Source organism: Herpailurus yagouaroundi, unplaced genomic scaffold, assembly GCF_014898765.1.
Source record: "Herpailurus yagouaroundi ecotype Mexico unplaced genomic scaffold, PumYag 205, whole genome shotgun sequence".
NCBI lineage: Eukaryota > Metazoa > Chordata > Mammalia > Carnivora > Felidae > Herpailurus > Herpailurus yagouaroundi.
The window spans coordinates 10,583,528-10,605,025 of NW_024412436.1; the positions used below are offsets into that span (position 1 = coordinate 10,583,528).

General features: G+C 47.2%; 1 protein-coding gene across 1 annotated transcript in view; it reads right to left on the bottom strand.

Annotated features, from left to right (window-relative positions):
* Positions 1 to 20,707, bottom strand: part of HNRNPU (heterogeneous nuclear ribonucleoprotein U) — a 34,995-nt gene extending 14,288 nt beyond the window's left edge. The window contains exons 1-2 of the mRNA XM_040451653.1: positions 20,636 to 20,707; positions 18,010 to 18,205 (exon numbers count right to left, since the gene is read on the bottom strand). Coding sequence (XP_040307587.1) covers positions 18,010 to 18,205; positions 20,636 to 20,707 — 268 coding nt within the window. The remainder of the gene's footprint in view (positions 1 to 18,009; positions 18,206 to 20,635) is intronic.
* Positions 20,708 to 21,498: the final 791 nt, after the last annotated feature.

The following is a 21,498-nucleotide window of genomic DNA, read 5'->3' on the forward strand; positions in this document are numbered from 1 at the left end:
CCTCCCCGCCCCCACGCCGAACCCGCCGAGAGCGCGGCGCAGGCCGCGCAGTGCGCTTCCAATTGGGGCCGAGCAAATGGAGGAAGAGGAAACCGCCTTTCGGTTAAACCGATCCTCTGCAGCCTCCGCTGGCTTTTCTAGTCCTCTGCCGGCGGTACTCGTCCCGCTCTTGGCCTTCCCAGCCCGGAGGCTGTGTGCGCGCACAGGCTCGCAGGCCTCGACCTGGCCTGTTCAGTCGAGCCCTCCACCTTTTCTTCCATCTTAGATCTGCCTTCGTATCTGTCTCCCCAGCTATTTGCTCGAAACTCCTTCAATCTCATTTCCGTGTCGGTTTGTACCACACGAATCGGCAGTTATCGGACGCGGGGGGCTTTCTTCCGCTTAGTGTTTGGTTTAATTTTTCCAAGCCCTGCCTGGCGCCCTGGGTTTTAAATTGAGGAAGGGCGAGGACAGAGCATCTCTATTGTCTCTTCCCCAAGCCCGGGTGCAGGGCTGGCTTCGGGAGCGGGAGCCTCCACTCCATGCTGCCAGCCTCCCCGGGGCAGCTGTTCGCCCGGTGCTCAGAGCCTGAGAAGTTAAATAAGCCTCAGAATGGCGTTTCTGAGTCGGCTCTACCTACCCAAACACACAGACCTCTGCAAAATTAATTCCGTCCAACTCAGGACCTGGTCATCCAGTTATGACGTCCCAGCAGCCAACAATGAGGATGAGACCCAGCTAGATCATGCACAACGATTCTACTCCTCATCCCGTACAAATACTCCTGATCGTGCTGAAACTCATAGGTTAATTATCAAGGCTCATGAAAAATAAAAAACGAGAAAAAGAAAACGAGACTGTCCCTCCCGAAGACAATTCTGTTATTCTGGTGTATTTTAGAAGCTTCGTTTTCCTCTTTGCGAAATAAAAGGTGTGTTATGTTCTTGCGGTTTTGGATAGGGGTGCCAGAATTTGGATTTGTGATGGGAGGAACATCTTAAACCCCAGAAGATCTGCACAGTGACTGGCCAGTGGTCCACGATCTCGGAGGAGGTCAGTTACCCCCACTGTTTGGTGTTTGGCTGGCACAGTAACGCTGCCCCAATGTTCATTTAAAATTGGAACACTGCGAACACTCCCCCATAGGCTAGTGTGATTTAACTGATTAATAAATTTCATTTTTAAAGTTTCTTCTCCATAGCTTTTAAGGAGCATGTGTTTTACCACGCAGTCGTTATCAAGATGAAATATTAACACTTGTGAAATGATCTGAATTGCAATTAACGGACTATGCACAGTGCTGGTAATTCTCAGCTTAAAGCTGGTGGAGGTGGAAGGTACCCAAAATAGGAACTTCCAAACCGTGCCAAAAACTCATTTAGCCTCTGCTTATAATGTCCTTGGAGCTTATAAACAACTCACAGACTGGAATTTGAGCTTTTCAAGTCCTTTGCCTGTGTTCAAAAACGGGAAGAGAGCTCCAGGGGGCTTCCGTGTCCACCAACTGGATAATTAGTCTCTTCAGGAATCAAAGTTAAATGTAGTCATTACAGTGGTCCTTTAAGTTTATAAGTGTCCTTAGATACTCTTACATTTTTAAATATTCGTCATAGGAAAACAATTTCCACTTAATTAGAAAAAAAACTAAACTCTGAAAGTAAAGTTTGTAGGTCTAAATGTCGATTTACAACAATTGTTCTTGGTATGTTAAGTCAGTTGTAATAATAAACATGAAATACAAGAGTAGATGGGCACGAAAAGTTCCATAGCTTTACCTCCATTGACTTTGAGAGCTTGATGGAGCCAGGAGATTGTCTTCAGTCCACCCATTTTAACAGCCCGGGAGGCTGAGGGCCCCCTTCCCCGCCAGCCCTCCCCCTCCCCCATGCTCCTTCCTTACACTAGGACTTCTTAGATAACACTTGAAAGAAAAACAGTTTTTGCGGATGGCCAGAGCCATCCGTTACTGTTTGTCCTGTCTACAAACAGGTGAAATCTCCAATTCCATATTTTACTACTTGCAAGTGCAAATAGTGACTTAGCGTTATCATTTTTTGTTTTCTACCCTTCTAATGCCACCATGATTGTCCTGTTCTGCAGAGACCAGGAAAAGTACAAGTCACTTCCCCTAAATCACTGGGGGGGGGCCTGTAAGACTCTTGAAACTCCCCCTTTCTGAAATCCTAGAGACTAGTTAGGATACTGAGTGGAAGTCGGGACAAATGAATTCTCAGCAGCAAAAAGCGATTAGCCTATTGTGTATGGGTAGCCCATCTATTACCACGTTAGGGGGCCCAGAATATGTAGCTTACATTTGTAGGTTGATGCAAAGGCACATACCTAAGCACCGTAGTTTGTCACAGAGTTCACTCAGCAAACATTTTGGAGCACCTTGTCTAAGGCAGGCCGTGCGTGCCGTACTGGGGATACACTGGTGAGCTACTATGAGATACTATGCCGTCCCTCTCTCAGGGAGAGTCAGGCAATATATCAAATAGAGGTGGGAACAAGTACTATGGGGAAATGCAAATCAGGAGAACCAGAGGGTATGCTGATGTGGGGGTGAGTTTTTCAGCTATAAATGGGGGTGGGGTCAGGAAAGCCTAAGAAAGAAGGTAACACCAGAGCAAATATCTAGAAGAGGCGGAGGCAAAGAACGGCAAATATAGAAAACTGAGAGAGTCGATGCCCGACGGACCCATTTATCTACTTAACAAATATTTATCGATCGCCTGCTGTGGAGCAGTATTATGCTATGTGCAGGGAAAACAAACATGAAGGACACAGGCCCAGGCCTCCAGGAGCTCGCAGTTTGGAGAGAAAGGACCGGCTATGAGCAGGATGCTACAGTGCCCTAACCCGCGTGGAGCCGACCGCCTTGACCCTTTGCTGAGCTCCCTTAGGCAGGGTTCCCACGGGGTAGGTCTGGAGACACGCTTGTCCACCCACCGACGTTCACATGTGGGAAAACAAAACCAAAGCAAACCTCACATACAGACTTACGAAGCCAGTTGTATGACATTTGACAGTAAACAGTAATTAGCTAGGATACTCTTCTAGCATCCCCATTATTCTAGATACAGAGCTAACATTTGCAGACTTCTGCCAGCTGATAATTAAGTCCTTCACTGAACGCTGTCCGGGGCTTTAGGAGGGCAAAAGTCAAACTGAGAGTGCCCCCAGCACTGTCATTGCCTGCACACCGTGTATATATACTCTTTCCTTCGCCCCTTCTGCTTTTACTTTATTCCATCCAGGTACACTTTATATTTTTTTCTTAATGATTATTTAGTTTTGAGAGAGAGAGAGAGAGAGAGAGAGACAGAATCTGAAGCAGCTCCAGGCTCTGAGCTGTCAGCACAGAGCCCAACGTAGGGCTGGAACTCGTGAACCGCAAGATCATGACCTGAGCGGAAGCCGGATGCTTAACCCATTGAGCCACCCAGGCACCCCTACCCAGGCTCACTTTAGATGGGCTGTTTCTTAAGTCTGCTGTGTTTGTCCCGATTCATTTACTGGGGGTATGAATTGGCAGGGATTGAGTGCCTGCTAGGGATCAGCCTCTGTGCTAGGCATTTTATACAACATATTTCTAATCCTCATAGCAATGTCACAAGGTAGGAATTATTATCTCCATGTATAGATGGCGATAACTGAAAATCAGAGCGGTTGAGGAAGTTGGCCAAAGTTGATAAATGGCAAAGCTGAGGGAGCAACCAGCCTGCCTCCCATGGCCAAGCTCCCTCTGCTGCACCAAGAGGATGCATTAGAGTTCCAGAGTCAAAACTCACATGCTGGGTGGCAGCAAGATTTGATGGTGTATCGTCACAGGAGAAAGAGACACGCCAATGATTCCGTTGAAAGGGTAACGTGTGCGATGATGGAGGGGTGTCTTCGGTTTGAGATGTGGAGCGAGGAGTTGCTTAAGGGAAAGACGCGGGAGCCGAGTCTTCAAAAGCGTGTAGGGCTGAGAGGGAAGGGCATTCGGGCAGCAGGAACAGCCTCTTTGAATGCACAGAATGCATGTGAATCATTCCCATGGCTGGCATTCAGTACGGCTGGGGTAGGAATAAGGCTTGGGAAGCAAGGGTAGATGGAAGGGTGGAGAATTCTGAGAGGGGACAAAGAGGCAGATTAAAAAGAATCCAGCTGAGCTAAGATACTGGGGCTTCATCCACTGACCAAGACGTGGGGAGGGCGGGCACTAAAGAATTTTAAGCTGAAAAGTGGCACCATCAGGTCCAAATTTTAGAAAGATACGTAAGCAGAAGAGTGTTGAAAACTCCCACGCCGGTAGGTTCTAGGCAGGAAGCGTCAGTGAATGAAGAGGTCCAGGTGTGAGAAACACCGCAGTCATGACTGTACGGGGCAAGTGACAGTCAGGGCCACCCCGGGAGGGATGCCAGTTTCAGAGACCTGGAGCAAAGGCCCCAGCTGAGTAGGGCAGCCGCCTGTGGCCTGCAGGGAATCGTCATTTGTATGTGACATCTCCTGAATTTTATAGGTGGCCAAGGCCATGCAGGCCAGAAAACAAGAACAATTCCTGTCTTTGGCCACCTGTTTGTAAGCCCCGGGCTAGAGGGTCATAGAGGTGTCAAAGGCCAGAAGACCAGTTGGGAGGTTATTTGGAGTGAACCAGGTGAGAAGGCATGAAGGCCACCTGACCCAGGTCAGATGTGTCACTTTAAGTTTATTCATTTATTGGGGCAGGGGCGGGGAAGGGCAGAAAGAGAAGGAGAGAGAGAATCCCAAGCAGGCTCCGTGCTGCCAGCGCAGAGCCCGACCCGGGGCTTGATCCCACGAACCATGAGATCATAACCTGAGCTCAAATCAAGAGTTAGACGCTCAACCGACTGAGCCGCCCAGGCGCCCCCAGATGCGTCACTTTAGAGGCAACCCAGTGATGTTCCTTTGGACTCTGACATGACCACCCAGACTTGGCAAATTAATCATTTGGGTTAATTTTCTAACCAGAATAGAGATGAAAGATTTCGTGGGAGTGGGCACCGTCTTTACTAAAGGAAAGTGGCTGCGCAGCACCCAGTTTTTTTGGACGTTTCTGACAAGCGTGTATGAAAGCAGTCAGCCCTCAGCTAGCTCCTTACCCACCCCCCCCTCCAGCAAAGTGGCCACATACAGACCACAAGATGTATGAATCAAGTCACAGAATCAAAGCAAACCTTAGCAACACATAAGGCCTGGGAACTCGCTCCCTTTCCCTCTCTCTACGTGTTTATACCATCGGGATAGGGGGAGGCTGACTGCAAGGAGTGTTCGGATAGGAGCACAAAGGGAAATCTGTAACCCAAGGGGGGTGATCTATGGAAAGAAACACGGCAGTCTCGACTGGTGGACCTCAGCTGTCCAGGGTGGGCCCTGTAGGGGCGCCCGGGGGGCTCAGTCGGTTAAGCATCTGACTCTTGGTTTCGGCTCTGGTCACCATCTCGCAGTTCATGGGTTTGAGCCCCGCGTCCGGCTCCGTGCTGACGGGGTGGCTCCTGCTTGGGATTCTCTCTCTCCCTCTTACTCTGCCCACACCCTGCTTGCTCTTTGTCTCTCTCTCTCCCAAAATAAATAAACAAACATTAAAAAAAACCAAAAAACAAAAAGCCAGAGTGGCCTTTGTTATAGGACCACATGGGGAGAGGGACAGACAAACAGACAGGACATACGTATGAGAATCTGCCAACTTACCAGTCGTCTCCCTGAGTCATTGCCCAGCTGTGCCATGTCTGAATGACTTCTCGTGTATCACCTGTCATCCTCCTAGTGAGTTTAAGCTTGTCTGAGGCTGCGCCTTGCTTATTCTCCTCTGTTTTAAGATTCAGTTTGGGTGTCACCTCCTCCAAGAAGACCTTCCAGATTACCCCCCACCCCAGCCTCCCTTGTCCTTGACTATGTTGGATATGCCTCCTCCGAGCTTCCAAAATCTCCAATGCCGTTCCTGCCTCTTGGTTTTATATTCTGTTTCTATGTCTGTCACCCACTGACTGACCTTCTCAAGGGGGCACTGCTGTATGTCTAGGTTCATTTACATTCTTAGTCTAGCCTGAGAGGTAAGCATTCAGGACAGGTGATGTGTGGAATAAGTGAGCCTTTGTAGATCCACAGAGCTCCACAAATGGCTCTGTCCCTTACCAGGCAGGTGACCTCAGGCAAAGTTTCTCCTTCTCTCTTTAGTCTCTGAACCTGTAAAATGATCACGTGCTGTTTCCCCCTGAGGGGTAGGAATTACATATGCAAAAATGCTATACTATAACATGCTATACAGGGGCACCTGGGTGGCTCAGTCGGTTAGGTGTCTGACTTCGGCTTGGGTCATGATCTCGTGGTTTGTGGGTTCAAGCCCCACGTCGGGCTCACTGCTGACAGCTTGGAGCCTGGAGCCTGCATCGGATTCTGTGTCTCCCTCTCTCTCTGCCTCTCCCCTGCTCACACTCTGTCTCTCTCTCAAAAATAAATAGACATTAAAAAAAAAAAACTTAAATGCTATACAAATGTATAGTATTTGTATAGTTATTATTTATCAAACAGGCTTTGGGGGGAAAAAGAGGGGGAAAGTTTTTGTTTACCTATCTCAATCTGAAATTGAGTGGTAACATAGTGTTTATTGAAAGAATTTATAATTTAGTTTGATAGCTTTGGGGAAAAGAGAGAGCTATGATTGTCTGGGTTGATACGCTATGTCTCTCTCTTTTTTTAATTATGTTTTTATTTTTATACATTTGAGAGAGAGAGCACATGAGCAGCAGAGAGGCAGAGAGAAAGAGGGAGAGAGAGAATCCTAAGCAGGCTCCCAGCTGTAAGCACAGAGCCCAATGTAGGGCTCGATCTCACAAACCGTGAGATCATGCTCTGAGCCAAAATCAAAAGTCAGACGCCTAACCAACTGAGCCACCCAGGTGCTGCTACACCTCTTTTGATTGGGAGTCAAGACTTCGAGCAGTTTATCTTCCTCCTGGGGCAGCAGTCACATTAAAGAACATTTTTTTAATGTTCATTTATTTTTGAGACATAGACAGAGTGCTAGTGGGGGAGGGGGGGAGGTGTCAGAGAGAGAGCAAGACACAGGCTCCAGGCTCTGAGCTGTCATCACAGAGCTTGACATGGGGCTGGAACCCATGACCCGCAAGATCATGACCTGAGCCAAAGTCGGACGCTTGACAGACTGAGCCACCCAAGCACCCCTAAACGAAGTCACATTTAAACAAAAGGTCTTGACTCTTGAATGCTTACCTGTGCACAAGGTTCACAACCAACTCTTGCTAAAGAAAAAACATAAGTGGGTGCCTTACATTGCTTCCGCAGAAGCATTGTCATTGTGCATAATAATAATAATAAAAAAAACCTTAAATTGATGAGACATTAAAAAATAGTGCAATGGGGCACCTGGGTGGCCCAGTTGGTTGAGCGTCAGACTTCAACTCAGGTCATGATCTCACAGCTGGGCTTGTGAGTTCCAGGCCCGCATTGGGCTCTGTGCTGACAGCTCAGAGTCTGGAGCCTGCATTGGATTCTGTGTCTCCCTCTCTCTCTGCCCTTCCCCGGCTTGAGCTCTGTCTCTCAAGAATAAATAAGCATTAAAAACATTTTTTTTAAAGCTCAGTGCTTTCAAGTGTGTAGATAAAGTTATTGACAGCTCATCACATGGGACAGGTTTCTCTGGGTAACGGGGACGGCCACTCTCACACCCTCGCCTGGGATGGCTCAGTGATCCACGGTGAGGCACTCGGTCACAAAAGCAGCACAAGTGAGATGTAGAAGGGGGTTCCGCTCTCCAGTGCTCACTGTATCCCTGTCTTCCCCTCCAGAAACGGAACTTCTGAAAACGACCTTTATCACAGAAATACTCCAGCAGCCCAGCAGTCCAATGACAGATGAACCTGACCCACAATTATGATTGATAATATTGCCTAGGCACGTTGATGAAGCACTTTGTCAACAGAATCTTCATTTGCGTTTGTCCAGAGGGAACTGAGGAAATTTACCTCCCTGGCCCTCCCACCTTCCTCCACTGTCCGCCCCCCCAACCCCCCCAGGGAAGACAGGAACAAACACATTCCGAGAGGGGGCGGCCAGTGAGGTTTCACTCACGCCTCCTACCTTTCTGCACAGGGGTAGGATTTCTTCGCGCTCTGGGAGAGGTCTGATGGGCTGCACGCTGGGACAAATTTCCAGTTTCTTCCTCCATCAGCCCTTGGGTCAGGCCACACCGTTTACTTAAATGTGAACTCCCAGGACAGAACTTCAAACGAAGATTTTACATTGTAAATACTGGCGATTTTTCTACCAGGGGTGGTTCGAAGTCAGCTGCACTTACCATCAGCATGATAATAAAGAGCTTGCAGAGAAGTGAATCACTCATTAACAATTCGCGGGAGCGATTGATCTTTTTAAGGCCCTGCTGAAAGCTCTTGGCGGCTTCCCACCGCCTTGGAGATAGAGCACGAAATTCTGCCCGGCCCCCCCCCCCCCCCCGAGGGGAGGGGGGTGGCTCCAGCAGCCTCCCCAGTCTTTTCCCTGGATTCCCTGAGTGTCTTTGGCTCTGAGGACCCTTGTGATCCCAGGGCCTGCCTCTGTGTCCTTCCCACTCTTGGCCTGGCTAACCCCCTCTCTGCTTCAGATCTCAACGTAATCCTGATGCCCTGACCAAGTTCTGTCCTCCCGACGGAGTTTACTGTCCCCCCCCCCCCCACCAGCCCACACTTCCCTTTCCAAACACGAACTGTCACTACGGTAAACCCACCTCTAAGGAATGTTGTCCATGCAAAGTGCCCACTGTGTCGGGAGCATCCAGCCAATGTTAGCTTTCTACCCATTGGCTTGCTAGTCTCCCTTCTTGCACTATATCTTGTTTGTCTTGTTCCTTCTGTAACCCAGACCTCCCACAATGAGAACTGGGCTGAATCTCAATCATAGGTGCTCAATAAACATCGGTGGAATGAAGGAATAGATACAAACGTGTTGACGAGGGGACGTGTGTGGGGGGGGCGTATTTTTTAATGGGTACAGGGTTTCTGTTTGGGATAATGAAAAACTTTTGGAGATGAGTGGGGGATAGGCGTACAACGACGTGAACGTCACTGAAATGTACATAAAATGGTTAAATGGTCAATTTTACGTTATGTATATTCTACTACAATAAGAAATTTTGTTGAATGAATAACTTTTTTTTTCTTTTTTGTTTTTTAGTAGGCTCCACACCCAACGTGGGGCTCGAACTCACAACTCTGAGATCAAGAGTCACATGCTCTACTGACTGAGCCAGCCAGGCGCCCCTGTAGTTAACTATTTTGAACCTGGTCTTTATTCAACTCTAATACTTTAATTCAGTAAATATTCGTAGAGTGCTTACTATGGGTAACATACAAAGGTGCTCTCTTGGACTTACGGAATAGTCTAAAAAATACACTCAACTTTCACACCCAGTTACCCTTCGTATGTAAATATGTTTTATCTAGGTCTTCTTCATCTTTATATCCCAAGCCAACAGCACATAATATGTGTCCAACCTTCATTTGCTAAATCAAAAAGAGGACATTGGCAATAACCTAGTGTTTAAGTAGGGCTTTCCCCATCACAAAATGCTTCCCAAACAATATCTCCCATCTTGTTCTTTCTCTTCCTTTCTCTTTCCTTCATGTTAACAGTCATCCCTTCCAGACTTTCCGTTGTCAGGCCGAACACAATTTCCTTAATTTTCTTATCCTTGCTTGACCAGCTAGTCATTCCCATGTGTCTAAGCAAATTTTCGAGGCCTTCGACAAAGTCCAAGTCCTGGAAAAGGATTGCACTTGACTCTGATAAGGCCACCTTAGCAGATAGGTTGAGCTATCCTCCCTACGACCCCAAGACCTCCCCCACCCCCACCCCCACCACCTGTCACAAAACCTTCTGGGCACCCTTGGGAGCTGGGAGGACACATCGCACCTCAAAAAGGAACCACACACCATTTGTCCACTGTCTGTGGTCTGAGTGATGGTCGGGTTTCCCAGTAGCTCTTCTTTACTTTCCACTGAATAAACTTCAGTCTTTTTAGAATGTGAGGAGCTCGATAAGAAGAGATGGTATAATAAAACATTAGGCAGCATTGTAGAGAAGGAAATATCAAAGTATGAGGCTAATCAGGGTGATGACGAACATTCCGTTTTCAAGGCCCGTGTCAAACGGCGTTTGTCACCAGCGGGAGCAGTCTCCCGAGGAGCTTGGCTTTCTAAGGTAGACACCGTGGAAAGAAGTAGAGAGGCGACGACCTTTAGATCATGGTTTTGAGATCTCACTTGACTTCCATACATCTGATGTCTTGGACACAGGGGGTGAGTTCCCATCTAAACACCGTCTTCCCAGTGGGTGCCACACAGAAGAGCTTTTACGAGCCCCGACCCGAGCCAGGCTGCGAGCGGTAGAGTCCATCCCCTGTACTTACTACCTTTGTGAACTGAGGCAAGTCTCCTGACCTTTCTGTGCCTCGGTTTCCCTCATCTGTAAAATGAGAATACCGAGGTACTTAGTCATCAAGGTGTTATGAGCGTTTGACCCACAAATAAATACTCGCAAAGCGCTTCAAACAATGCGAGGCTTGTACTAAGTATTGTATCAACATTTGACAAGTGAATAAAATCCCAAGTATAGTCAATGCACATCTTACTACCCCCTGGTTTCCAGAACAATTTCATGTGCGTCACCTCACCAAATCTTCCCAACTCTGGGGTAGGTAGGAGTGCCTCCATTTCACGGATGGAGAAATAAGGTTTCCTAAGCGTTTTGCTGAGTTACTGGCTTTGAGGAAAGTTGATCAAAAAAACAAAAACACAAGCATTTAATATCTTTTATTTCTTATCCTTTCTCCAAGGGAAAGGATCAGCTCTCTTTTTTCCTGTTTGCACAGCAAAGAGAATGGTGGGTAATCGCTTAATTTTTATTTGATTGCATGGTAATAAGTAAACTAGTTACTGATGAAATAACATATAGTTTGGGGTACCTGGGTGGCTCCGTCGGTGGAGTGTCCGACTCTTGATTTCAGCTCAGGTCCTGATCTCACGGTTCACAGGTTCGAGCCCCAGGTCGGGATGCTTAGGATTCTCTCTCTTCCTCTCTCTCTGTTCCTCACTCACCCACATGCGCGCGCTCTCTCTCGCTGTCTCAAAATAAATAAATAAATAAATATTAAAAAAATAAATATAGTTTGTATCTGTGTATTTACAATGTCTGACACATGCAATGTGTCTATTCTAAGACTATTTATCTATTGATCTTTATTAGTAGTAGTGGCCTATTTATCCTCATTGTTCAAGAACCAATATTAATGTTAATTTCAAACATATTAGTCTCAATGGTGTATGTTATACTTACACTCCAAAGCCTAGCTTGAAATTTAGGCTCTCGGCCTGTCGAGGGAAGCTCAGTGTAGACTTCGGATTGAGAGAAACTTCTCTTTCTTCTCCCACCACACACTCATACCTAGGGCTACATGAGAAGTTTTATTTTCTGCTCTGCAGTTATTGGCCTTTCCTTTTATTTACTTTTTTAAAAGTTTATTTACTTATTTTGAGACAGACAGCATGCAAATGGGGGAGGGCCAGGGGGAGGAAGACAGAAGATCGGAGACAGGTTCTGTGCTGACAGGAGGGAGCCCGATGCAGGGCTCAAGCTCACGAACCATGAGATCATGACCTGAGCCAAAGTCGGCCGCTTAACGGACTGAGCCACCCAGGCGTCATGGCCTTCCCTATTTTAAATAGGAGAGTATGCATGGGGCAAAGGTTCTCAGAGTAGCAGAAGGAACCAGAGAAGCAAGACTGCCTTCCTCCTCAGGCCCTATGTGCTTCTGGGCCCTGCAGAGTGGTATTAAGTATACAGTCTTGGGAGCTGGGAGCCAGTAGTAATAATCGTATATGCTATATATAATATATACTATATTAGTATGTCTGGCATTAAATCCCAGCTCTCCCATTTTCTACCTATGTGACTTCAGCCAAGACACTCGATTTCTGTCCGTTTCCTCATTCACAACATGGCGGCAATGGTACTGGGCAGTTGGAAAGATTATGTGAGTTCATGAGTGTTAAGCTTTTAAAACAGGCACATTCCGCAAATGTCAGCTGTTAGCGCTATGTTCTGTTTTGCTCGACATTGTCATCAGCCTCTTCTCTAAGTCAATGGCTTTCAAACACTTTTGCCCATGACCTTCAGTGAGAAATACATCTTACAGCACCATCGAGTATGCTCACACATAAAACAACTAAATCGAAATTTTGCAAATTCACTACTCTGAGCACCTGCATTATCCTCTATTAGTTTCTGTTCCCCTTGAAAGGAAAATACCGGTACTTCCCTATTAAGTAGATTTCACAATCCCCTAATGGATTTGAAAAACTCTGTTCTTTGATACCTGTGATAAGCAGAATAACGTCTAACACATCCACGCCCTAATTCCTAGAGCCCGCCAACATGTTGCTTTAATTGGCAAAAGGAACTTTGCAAATGTGACTAAGGTTACAGACTCTGAGATGAGAATGTTAAACCGATGGTCCAGGTGGGCTCACTCTAATCACATGAGCCTTTAAAAAGCAGAGAACTTTTCCCGGCTGTGGTCAGAGAGAGATGTGACAACGGAAGGGTAGGAGATGGGAAGGGAGAAAGACTCTGCCGTTACTGGATGTGGACACGGGGCAAGGTGGCCATGAGTCAAGGGAACTTGGCATCCTCCAGAAGCTGGACAAGGCAAGGAAATAGATTCTTCCTCAGAGCCTCCGGAAAGAAAAGCAGGCCCGCAACACCTTGATTTCGGTCCAGTGGGACCCAGGACAGGCTTCTGACCTCCAGGACTGTAAACGAATACATGTGTGCCGTTTGAGATACCAGATTTGTGATCTTTGTTACAGCAGCAATAGGAAACTAATACACCACGTAAGCTGGAAAACTTGACTTCGTCTTAGCTCTCTCTTCCTAGCCTCACACATTTCAGTGACTCCTCTATTCCTTCTGCCTAACCTTTGAGTACCTCTGGAATAATCCATATGCTTCGCAATTCGTTGCCCTCATTCTTGGGCCCATTGATCTCTCTCTTGAATGATAGAAACTCCTAACCGCCTTCTCTACTCCTGGTCCCCAATCTGCACACCCCCCCCTCCCCCGAGTTCTGGCGTTCAGAGGTAACGTTCTCAACCACCAATGCAATTACCGTTTGGTGCTTTTGAGGCCTCATCATGCCTGTCCGATAAAATCTGAGGTCTTTGGAGAGATATTCCAAGTGCTTTGGATGACCCTTTTCAAATCCCTAGGGACATGTTTCCCTACTGAAATTTTCACTGTTCTGACTCCTTGGGATATTGCATTTATAGTCATTTTACCATCTCGCTTTATTATATACTTGGTGGTTTAATTTTTTTTCTTGTTGTTTTCAGACTTTAAAAAACTGCTTCCTGGGAATGAAAGAAGGCACATGGGGCACCTGGGTGGCTCAGTCGGTTAAGCGTCCAACTTCGGCTCGGGTCATGATCTCACATTTTGTGAGTTCGAGCCCCGCGTTGGACTTTGTGCGGACAGCTCGGACCTGGAGCCTGCTTCGGATCCTGTGTCTCCCTCTCTCTCTGTCCCTCCCCCGCTTGCACTCTGTCTCTGTCTCTCTGCCTCTGTCTCTCTCTCAAAAATAAATAAATGTTTAAAAAAAAAAAACTTAGGAAGAGAGAAAGAAAGAAAAAAAGAAAGAAAGAAGGCACAAAGGCCAGTCAGCCCACAAATTCTGTATCCCAACCAAGACCTCTGAGTGTGTAGTTTATATTATGGCTCTCCAAGCACGGTGGGTTTTATTTTTTAATTAGCGCTTTAGTGGCATGGAGAACTCTCTTTACATGCTTGGGAAAAGTAAACAAATTTTCCAGGCAGTATATTATTTTCATCTTTTATTTTAATAAGCCTCGTTAAACACGTGGACCAACCTAGGCATTTGAAAGCTCCCGGGGGACCCAACCTCAAAATGCGGATGAGAAAGAAATGTGTGATGGTGCCCTCTCACACCTCTGTGGGCAGGAGTCCGAGGTACTTCCTCACGGTCCCCATGTGAGAAGGAAGGTCACCCAGAACAACCAAAGTCCTCAGTCTCAACCTGCCCCCCAAGGTTTCCCCAGCATTGTGGTTTTTTCCTACATATCCCCTGTGGTTCGGCCAACCAGCTCAGATAAACGCACAATTAAATTTCGCCACAGCCAGAGGAAATTTCAGATCCCAAAATGCAAACATTTATAAAACTTTGTATTCGTTCCCACCAGCTGCCGTAACAAAAGAGCACAGACTGCAGTGGCCTAAACCACGGAAATGTATTTTCTCACACTTCTGGAGGCTGGGAGTCCAAATTCAAGGTGCCTGTAGGATTGGTTTCTTCTGAGGCCTCTCTCCTTGGCTTGCAGACAGCCACCTTCTTGTGTCCTCACATGGCTTTTATCTGTACACGCATCTTTTCGGTGTCTGTCCGTGTAGCCAAACTTTCTCTTCTTAGAAGGACACCATTTGGATTGGATAAGGCACACCCTAACGGACTTATTTTAATGGAATCACCTCCTTAAAGTCCCTATATCCAAATACAGTCAAATTTTGAGTTCCTGGGGCTTTGGATTTCAACATGAATTTGGGGGTTGGGGTGGGACACAATTCAGCCCATAGAAAACAGTAAGGACGTTACCCCCTGATGCTCAGCCTTGACACTCTCGGACTTCTTCTTTTACATTTTTTTAACGTTTTATTTTATTTTTTGAGAGACAGAGAGAGACGGAGAGTGAGCAGGGAAGGGGCAGAGAGAGAGGGAGACACAGAATCTGAAGCAGGTTCCAGGCTCTGAGCTGTCAGCTGAGCCCCACAGGGCTCAAACGCACAAACCATGAGATCATGAACTGAGCCGAAGTCAGACGCTCAACCAACTGAGCCACCCAGGCGCCCCACACACTTGGGCTTCTAACAAACTCCCCCTTATGTGCTGGTCAAAGCCCCCATGAAGGTCCTTCTGTCTGAGGATTATATTTCTTTTTTCCAGCCTCCAGGCTGGTCTCTACCCCACAGCCCTAATGTGGTCTCTGGAGGAGGAATCATGTCTTTTTGTCGGAGCCTCACACACCTACCCCACATTCTTTGGTTATCATTTTCGCCTGTCACGGCGACCTCATCACTGACTCAGCTTGCCTACACTGCCATAAGAACCCTGCTTTCTTTCCTTTCTTCCTGATGCTTTTGGCTGAGACTCTTTTGCAGCCTACCCTCAGCCCTTATATTTGCAGTGGAATTTCTGAGATACTGTGTTTCTCTCTGGCTTGCTTCCCCCTCCCCTGTGCCCTGTTTTCTTTAAAAGCAGTTTTGAGTATTACTCTACTCTTTGCTATATGTAGTCACTTAAATCCCACTCACCCCACACAGCTTGAATCCCAGATGCATTATCTTTCCAATCAGAAACTCATAAAGATCATTTTCAGTGATCCTTCTAACATTTCCACTATGTAATTTTGGGGGCCCTCCCACTCCTCCCAGCTTCCGTTCACAGCTCTCTCTCTCTCTCTCTCTCTCTCTCTCTCTCTCTCTTTTTTTAATGACATTCTTGCTTCATGGACCAGGCTCAGACCTGACCAGCAGACTTGGCCACCCGGGAGTGATGCCCCAGTCCTTGGCTGTGGTCTGGGAGCAGCGCTGCTCCTCAGGAGTGAGTCAGGAGCAGAGTGCGATGCCCAGCAGTGGCAGTGGATTTGGGGATGGATAGCTCATGCCCGGAGCAGTCACAGGTCCAAGGTCGATGTCCTCTCCTGGGAAATTTGGTGGTATGTGCAGGTAGATATTTGGAGAATGGACAAGGATAGCATGACTAATCCAGGCAGAGGCTTATTGAAAAGACTTTGGGGGGTGCCTGGGGGCTCGGTGGGTTAAGCATCCAACTTCGGCTCAGGGCGTGATCTCATGGTTCAAGGGTTCGAGCCCCACATCGGGCCCGCTGCTGTCAGCACGGAGCCTGCTTCGGATCCTCTGTCTGCCTCTTTCTTGGCCCCTCCCCCACCTCAAAAAACCAAACAAACATTAAAAAAATTAAATAAAAGGCTTTTGTTTTTTGTTTTCGTCTGGCAATTGTGTGTGTGAGGGTTACGTGGGTACTGAAGACTCCCAGCCTAACGCAGAGTCACCCTGGGGGACCCTAAGAGAAACTTCAGTTCCAGGGTCTACTATCTGGAAAACCAAATTTAATTCTCAGGCGCCTGAAGCATCATGTGAGTGTCAATGTCTTTGCTTTGATCTCGCCTAGCTGAGATCTGATTATCTGCGTTCAAAGTTTGCATTAATATTCAGGCTAACTAACAGGCAAGGCTGAAAACGCTGAGGTTGCTGGCCAGCCCACTTGTTAACTACTATAATTGAACTAGACTGTGGTCATTAATATAAATGACAGTGACTCTCCTTGGTCATCTGGTCAGTAGTAAAGAGCACCGAGCTAAGAGCAAAGGATCTGTTTCCAATCCTAAGCCCTCTCTCAAGCATTATTTGCACCTCTCTGAGACATTTCCCTCACCTGCTTAAAGAATGAGATGAATATCCTGAATGCGTAACTTGCATTTGTGAAAATAACACGCACACATTGTTCAATGGTCAAATAATGCTACAAGGCTCATCGCAAAAAAAGAGCAGATTGTTTTTTATACAGATGGTCACAACAGTATCTCCCATCCCGCAGTGTTCTTCTGAGACCTTGACACCTTGGGAATGGGTGGGGGGGATTGGGGAGGGTCTATGTTTCCTCCCCCCGAACCAGAGTGACAGAGGAGTATGTATTGATCAGGGTTCTCCAGAGAGACAGATCAGTAGGATAGAGACAGAAAGACAGACAGGCACACAGACAGACAGAGACATGGATTTATTATAAGGTATGGGCTCCCCCAGTGATGGAGGCTGAGAAGTCCCACATCTGTCCTCTGCAAACTGGAGACCGAAGAAGGCCCGTGGGATGTAGTTGCAGTTCAAAGACCTGAGAGCCAGGAGCTCCAAGGGTTGAAGATGGATGTCTCAGCTCACGTGGTCAGACAGAGAGCAAGTCCGCCCTTCCTCAGTCTTTTCATTCTATTCAGACATCCAAAGGACTGGGTGATACCCACCTGCGTAGGGAAGGCTGCTCTACTTTGCTCAGTCTACTGAATCAAATGCTGATCTCTTCCAGAAACCCCCTAACGGACGCGCACACAGACGACATTTAACCGCATATCCCCGGACATTCCGCGAGCCAACGAAACTGACACGGAAAATTAGCTCTCACAGATGCCACGTGACATCTTGTTCCCGTGGGATACTCACCTCTGGAACCCTGAGCTGCCATATGGAAAGAGCTCCCATTAGGCTACCTGGAGGGATCCCCTAGAGAAGCCCTGAGACTGCATGGGGAGAGAGAGAGAGAGAGAGAGAGAGAGGTCAGGCTGGGCCCCTGTTGCTCCCGCCCCACTCCACATCCTTGAATCTGAGCACCAGCCGGAGAGCCCTGCGTCCCAAACTGCCCAGCAGAGCCCCTCCTGAAATCCTGAGCCCGGAGCCAGGGAGAGCCAACGCACACAGGGGCGGTTACCGTTGGAAGCCACCAAGTTCCAGGCAATTTGTCACCCGACAGTGGGAACCAGAACACTTCCCCACCCACCTCCTCGTTCAGCATCTCTCTGCCGAGAGCTGCCTGCCTCCTCTCTTTTAGCAACGTCTCCTCCCTGCTCATAACTCCGGGAGGATTACTTGGCTGATACGGCTCTCCGTCTCAGACGTGTCACAATCTGACTCGCTCTTTTGGAAGATGGGAGGTATCGTATTCTTCTCTCAGCCCTCCTTCCCATTTCTACCTTGTCCATCAACCAAACATTGTCATATCGGAATCTTGGTTAAGCCAACACTGACGTTTTTTTGCCTTATCGTTACTACCACCGAGTACTGTCCACTGTTGAGCAATTGACCCGCGACCATTACGTCCCCTTTCTAATCTCTCCCTTGCCCACTCCTTCGGCGTCTCATGTCAGGACCGCTTCTTACCGCCACACTCCCCAACGGGATTGCGAAGGCCCCCCAAAAGATCTTCCTGTGTGGCTAAACCCATCACACAGGGCCAGGGCGACAAGGCCACCTCTTCTGGTCGGCAATTCAGTGTTTTAGCCCAACGGTTTCTCCCAAGAGAGTCATCCTTCTGCCTGAGGATGGGCTGAGGCTGGTGATACACCCGGGTGACGCGCTGGGGGAGCAGGGGGACAGGTCTGGATGCACTTTCACACAAACCCTCAGCTTTCGGCCCAGGGCCTCTCCCCTGCCTCCCTGGTTGCCAGCTCTTCCTGGATCTGGACCTCTAGGTTTCTATTTCTCCAAAATTAACCTCTGGACCCCTGGGGAGCGGGGGCTGGGTAAGGTGGGGAGGCGGGGCCTTCGCCTGGCTGTGTGGAGAAGGGGAGGGGGCATGATGGGAAATCTTATACAGACTTTGAACCAATTCTTCCATTGCCAGGCCCAGGCAGCAGGTGCCGATTTATCCCAGCTGCGAGGCTTCCCTGGGTCTGCAGAGCCCGTCAGACCCTCCTCTGATCTGGTGCTTTTCCCTTTAAAATATTTAAGAAAAAAATCATTTTATTTGTTTTTAATCCTCATCACAGTTAAGTATACTCTTTAATCCCCATCCCCTCAGCCCCCCATCCCACGACCCACCTCCCCTCTGGTAACCAGTAGCTTGTTCTCTGCCGTTAAGAGTCTGATTTGGGTCTCTCTCTCTCTCTTTTTCCTTTGCTTGTTTATTTTGTTTCTTAAATTTAACATATGAGTGAGATCATAGGGTATTTGTCTTTGCCTTATTTCGCTTAGCACACCACGCTCCAGCTCCATCCATGCCATTGTAAATGGCAAGATTTCATTTTTTATGGCCAAATGATACTCCCTTGTCGATCTGTACCGCACCTTTATCCATTCATCACTTGCTGGACACTTGGGCTGCCAGCATAGTTTGGCTATTGTAAACAAACCTGCTCTAAATTTCAGGGTGCCTGTATCCTTTTGATTTCGTGTCTGTGATTTTCGGGGGGGGGTACATACCAGAGGTGGGATTCTTGGATTATATAGTATCTCTACATTAATTTTGGGGGGAAACTCCATACTGTTTTCCAGAGTGGGGGCACCAGTTTGCATTCCCGCTGGCAGTGCAAGAAGGCTCCCCTTTCTCCACATCCTCGCCAACACTTGTTGTTGCTGTGTTTTTGATTTTAGCCATTCTGACAGGTGCGAGGTGGTATCTCATTGTGGTTTTGATTTACATTGCCCTGATGATGAGTGATGTTGAGCATCTTTTCATGTGTCGGTTGGCCATCTGGATGTCTTCTTTGGAGAGATGTCTGTTCGTGGCTTCTGCCCATTTTTTTTTTAAAGATTTTATTGTTTTTAAGGTTTTTTTAAAAATTTATTTTGCGAGAGAGAGACAGAGACAGAGACAGAGACAGGGTAAGCATGAGTGGGGGAGAGGTAGAGAGAAGGAGAGAAGGAATCCCAAGCAGGCCTCAAGATGTCAGCCCAGAGCCTTATGTGCGGCTCGGTTTCACAAACGGTGAGATTGCAAGCTGAGTCAAAAAAAAAGAGCTGGACACTTAACCGACTGAGCCACTTAAGGGCCCCTAAAGATTTTATTTTTAAGTAACCTCTATACCCAATATGGGGCTTGAACCCACAACCCCGAGATCAAGAGTCATACGCTCTAGCAGCTGAGCCCAGCCAGGTGCCCCATCTTCTGTCCATTTAAAAAACAATTTTTAAAAAAATCTTTATTTATTTTTGAGAGAGAGAGAGAGAGAGAGACAGAGCATGAGCAGGGGAGGGGCAGAGAGAGACACACACAGAATCCGAAGCAGTCTCCAGGCTCTGATCTGTCAATGCAGAGCCTGCTGCGGGGCTTGAACTCATGAACCGTGAGATCATGACCTGAGCTGAAGTCCGATGCTAAGCAGAATGAACCACCCAGGCGCCCCTCTTCTGTCTCTGTCTCTGTCTCTGTCCATTTTTAATTGAATTATTTGTATTGGGGATATTGAGTTGTATCAGTTCTTTCTATATTTTGGATACTAACCCTTTATCTGATAGGGCATTTGCAAATATCTTCTCCCATTTAGTAGATTGCCTTTTAGTTTTGTTGATTATTTCCTTCAGTGTGTACAAACTTTTTATTTTGATATAGTCCCAGTAGTTTATTTTCCTTTTATTCCCCTTGCCTCAGGATACCTATCTAGAAAAACGTTATTAGAGCCGATGTCAGAGACATTACTGTCTACGCTTTCCCGAGCGATTTTTATAGTTCAGGGTCCTACATTTAGGTCTTTAATCCATTTTGCGTTTATTTTTGTGTATGGGTAAGAAAGTGGTCCAGTTTCCTTCTTTTGCGGGTGGCTGTCCAGTTTTCCTGACACCATTTGTTGAAGAGATTGTCTTTTTCCCATTGGATATTCATCCTCCTTTGTCAAAGATTAATTGACCATATAATTGTGGGTTTATTTCTGGGTTTTCTATTGCTTCTCCCTTTTTTATGTGAGTCACCACACTTCATCTGATTTCCCTATTCACAAAATGTGTTATTACCTCTCAGCCACCGTTACGTTCTCTTTTCTTCTCCCTGGCCCCACAGGTTTATTTTTACATCATTTAGGAGAGTGTCGGCAGACAACAGGGATGAGTACTCGTGCTGTCTGCGCCGTGTTTGAACAGCCATCTCCCCACCTACACTTTGTAAGATCACTCTCAGAACCAAACAGAACAATATATGCAAAAGTGCCTTGCAGACTCTCAGGTGCCAAACAAATGTGATTTACTATCATTTGGTCCCTTGGTGGAATTTCCTGCCTCGCTACTTTTGCCAAAATGGACACTTCAGCAAAGGCAGTCATCCTTCTAACCATAATCCTTAAAAATCTTCATTCATCTATGGGGCGCCTGAGCGGCTCAGTCGGTTGAGCGTCCAACTTCGGCTCAGATCCTGATCTCACAGCTCGTGAGTTCAAGCCTCGCATCAGGCTCTGTGTTGACAGCTCGGAGCCTGGAGCCTGCTTCAGATTCTGTGTCTCCCTCTCTCTCTGCCCCTGATCCCCTCGCATTCTGTCTCTGTCTCTCTCAAAAATAAACATTAAAAAAAAAATCTTCCTTCATCTGTGTTTTATCTAAGAAGATTTGCTACCTTTATTGGCACATTGTTTTGAGATCAGATACCCCCAAATATAATTTTAAAATAGTTAGGGGCGCCTGGGTGGCGCAGTCGGTTAAACGTCCGACTTCAGCCAGGTCACGATCTCGCGGTCTGTGAGTTCGAGCCCTGCGTCGGGCTCTGGGCTGATGGCTCAGAGCCTGGAGCCTGTTTCCGATTCTGTGTCTCCCTCTCTCTCTGCCCCTCCCCCGTTCATGCTCTGTCTCTCTCTGTCCCAAAAATAAATAAACGTTGAAAAAAAAATTAAAAAATAAAATAAAATAAAATAGTTAAAAGCCCTTCAGGGGTGCCTGGCTGACTCA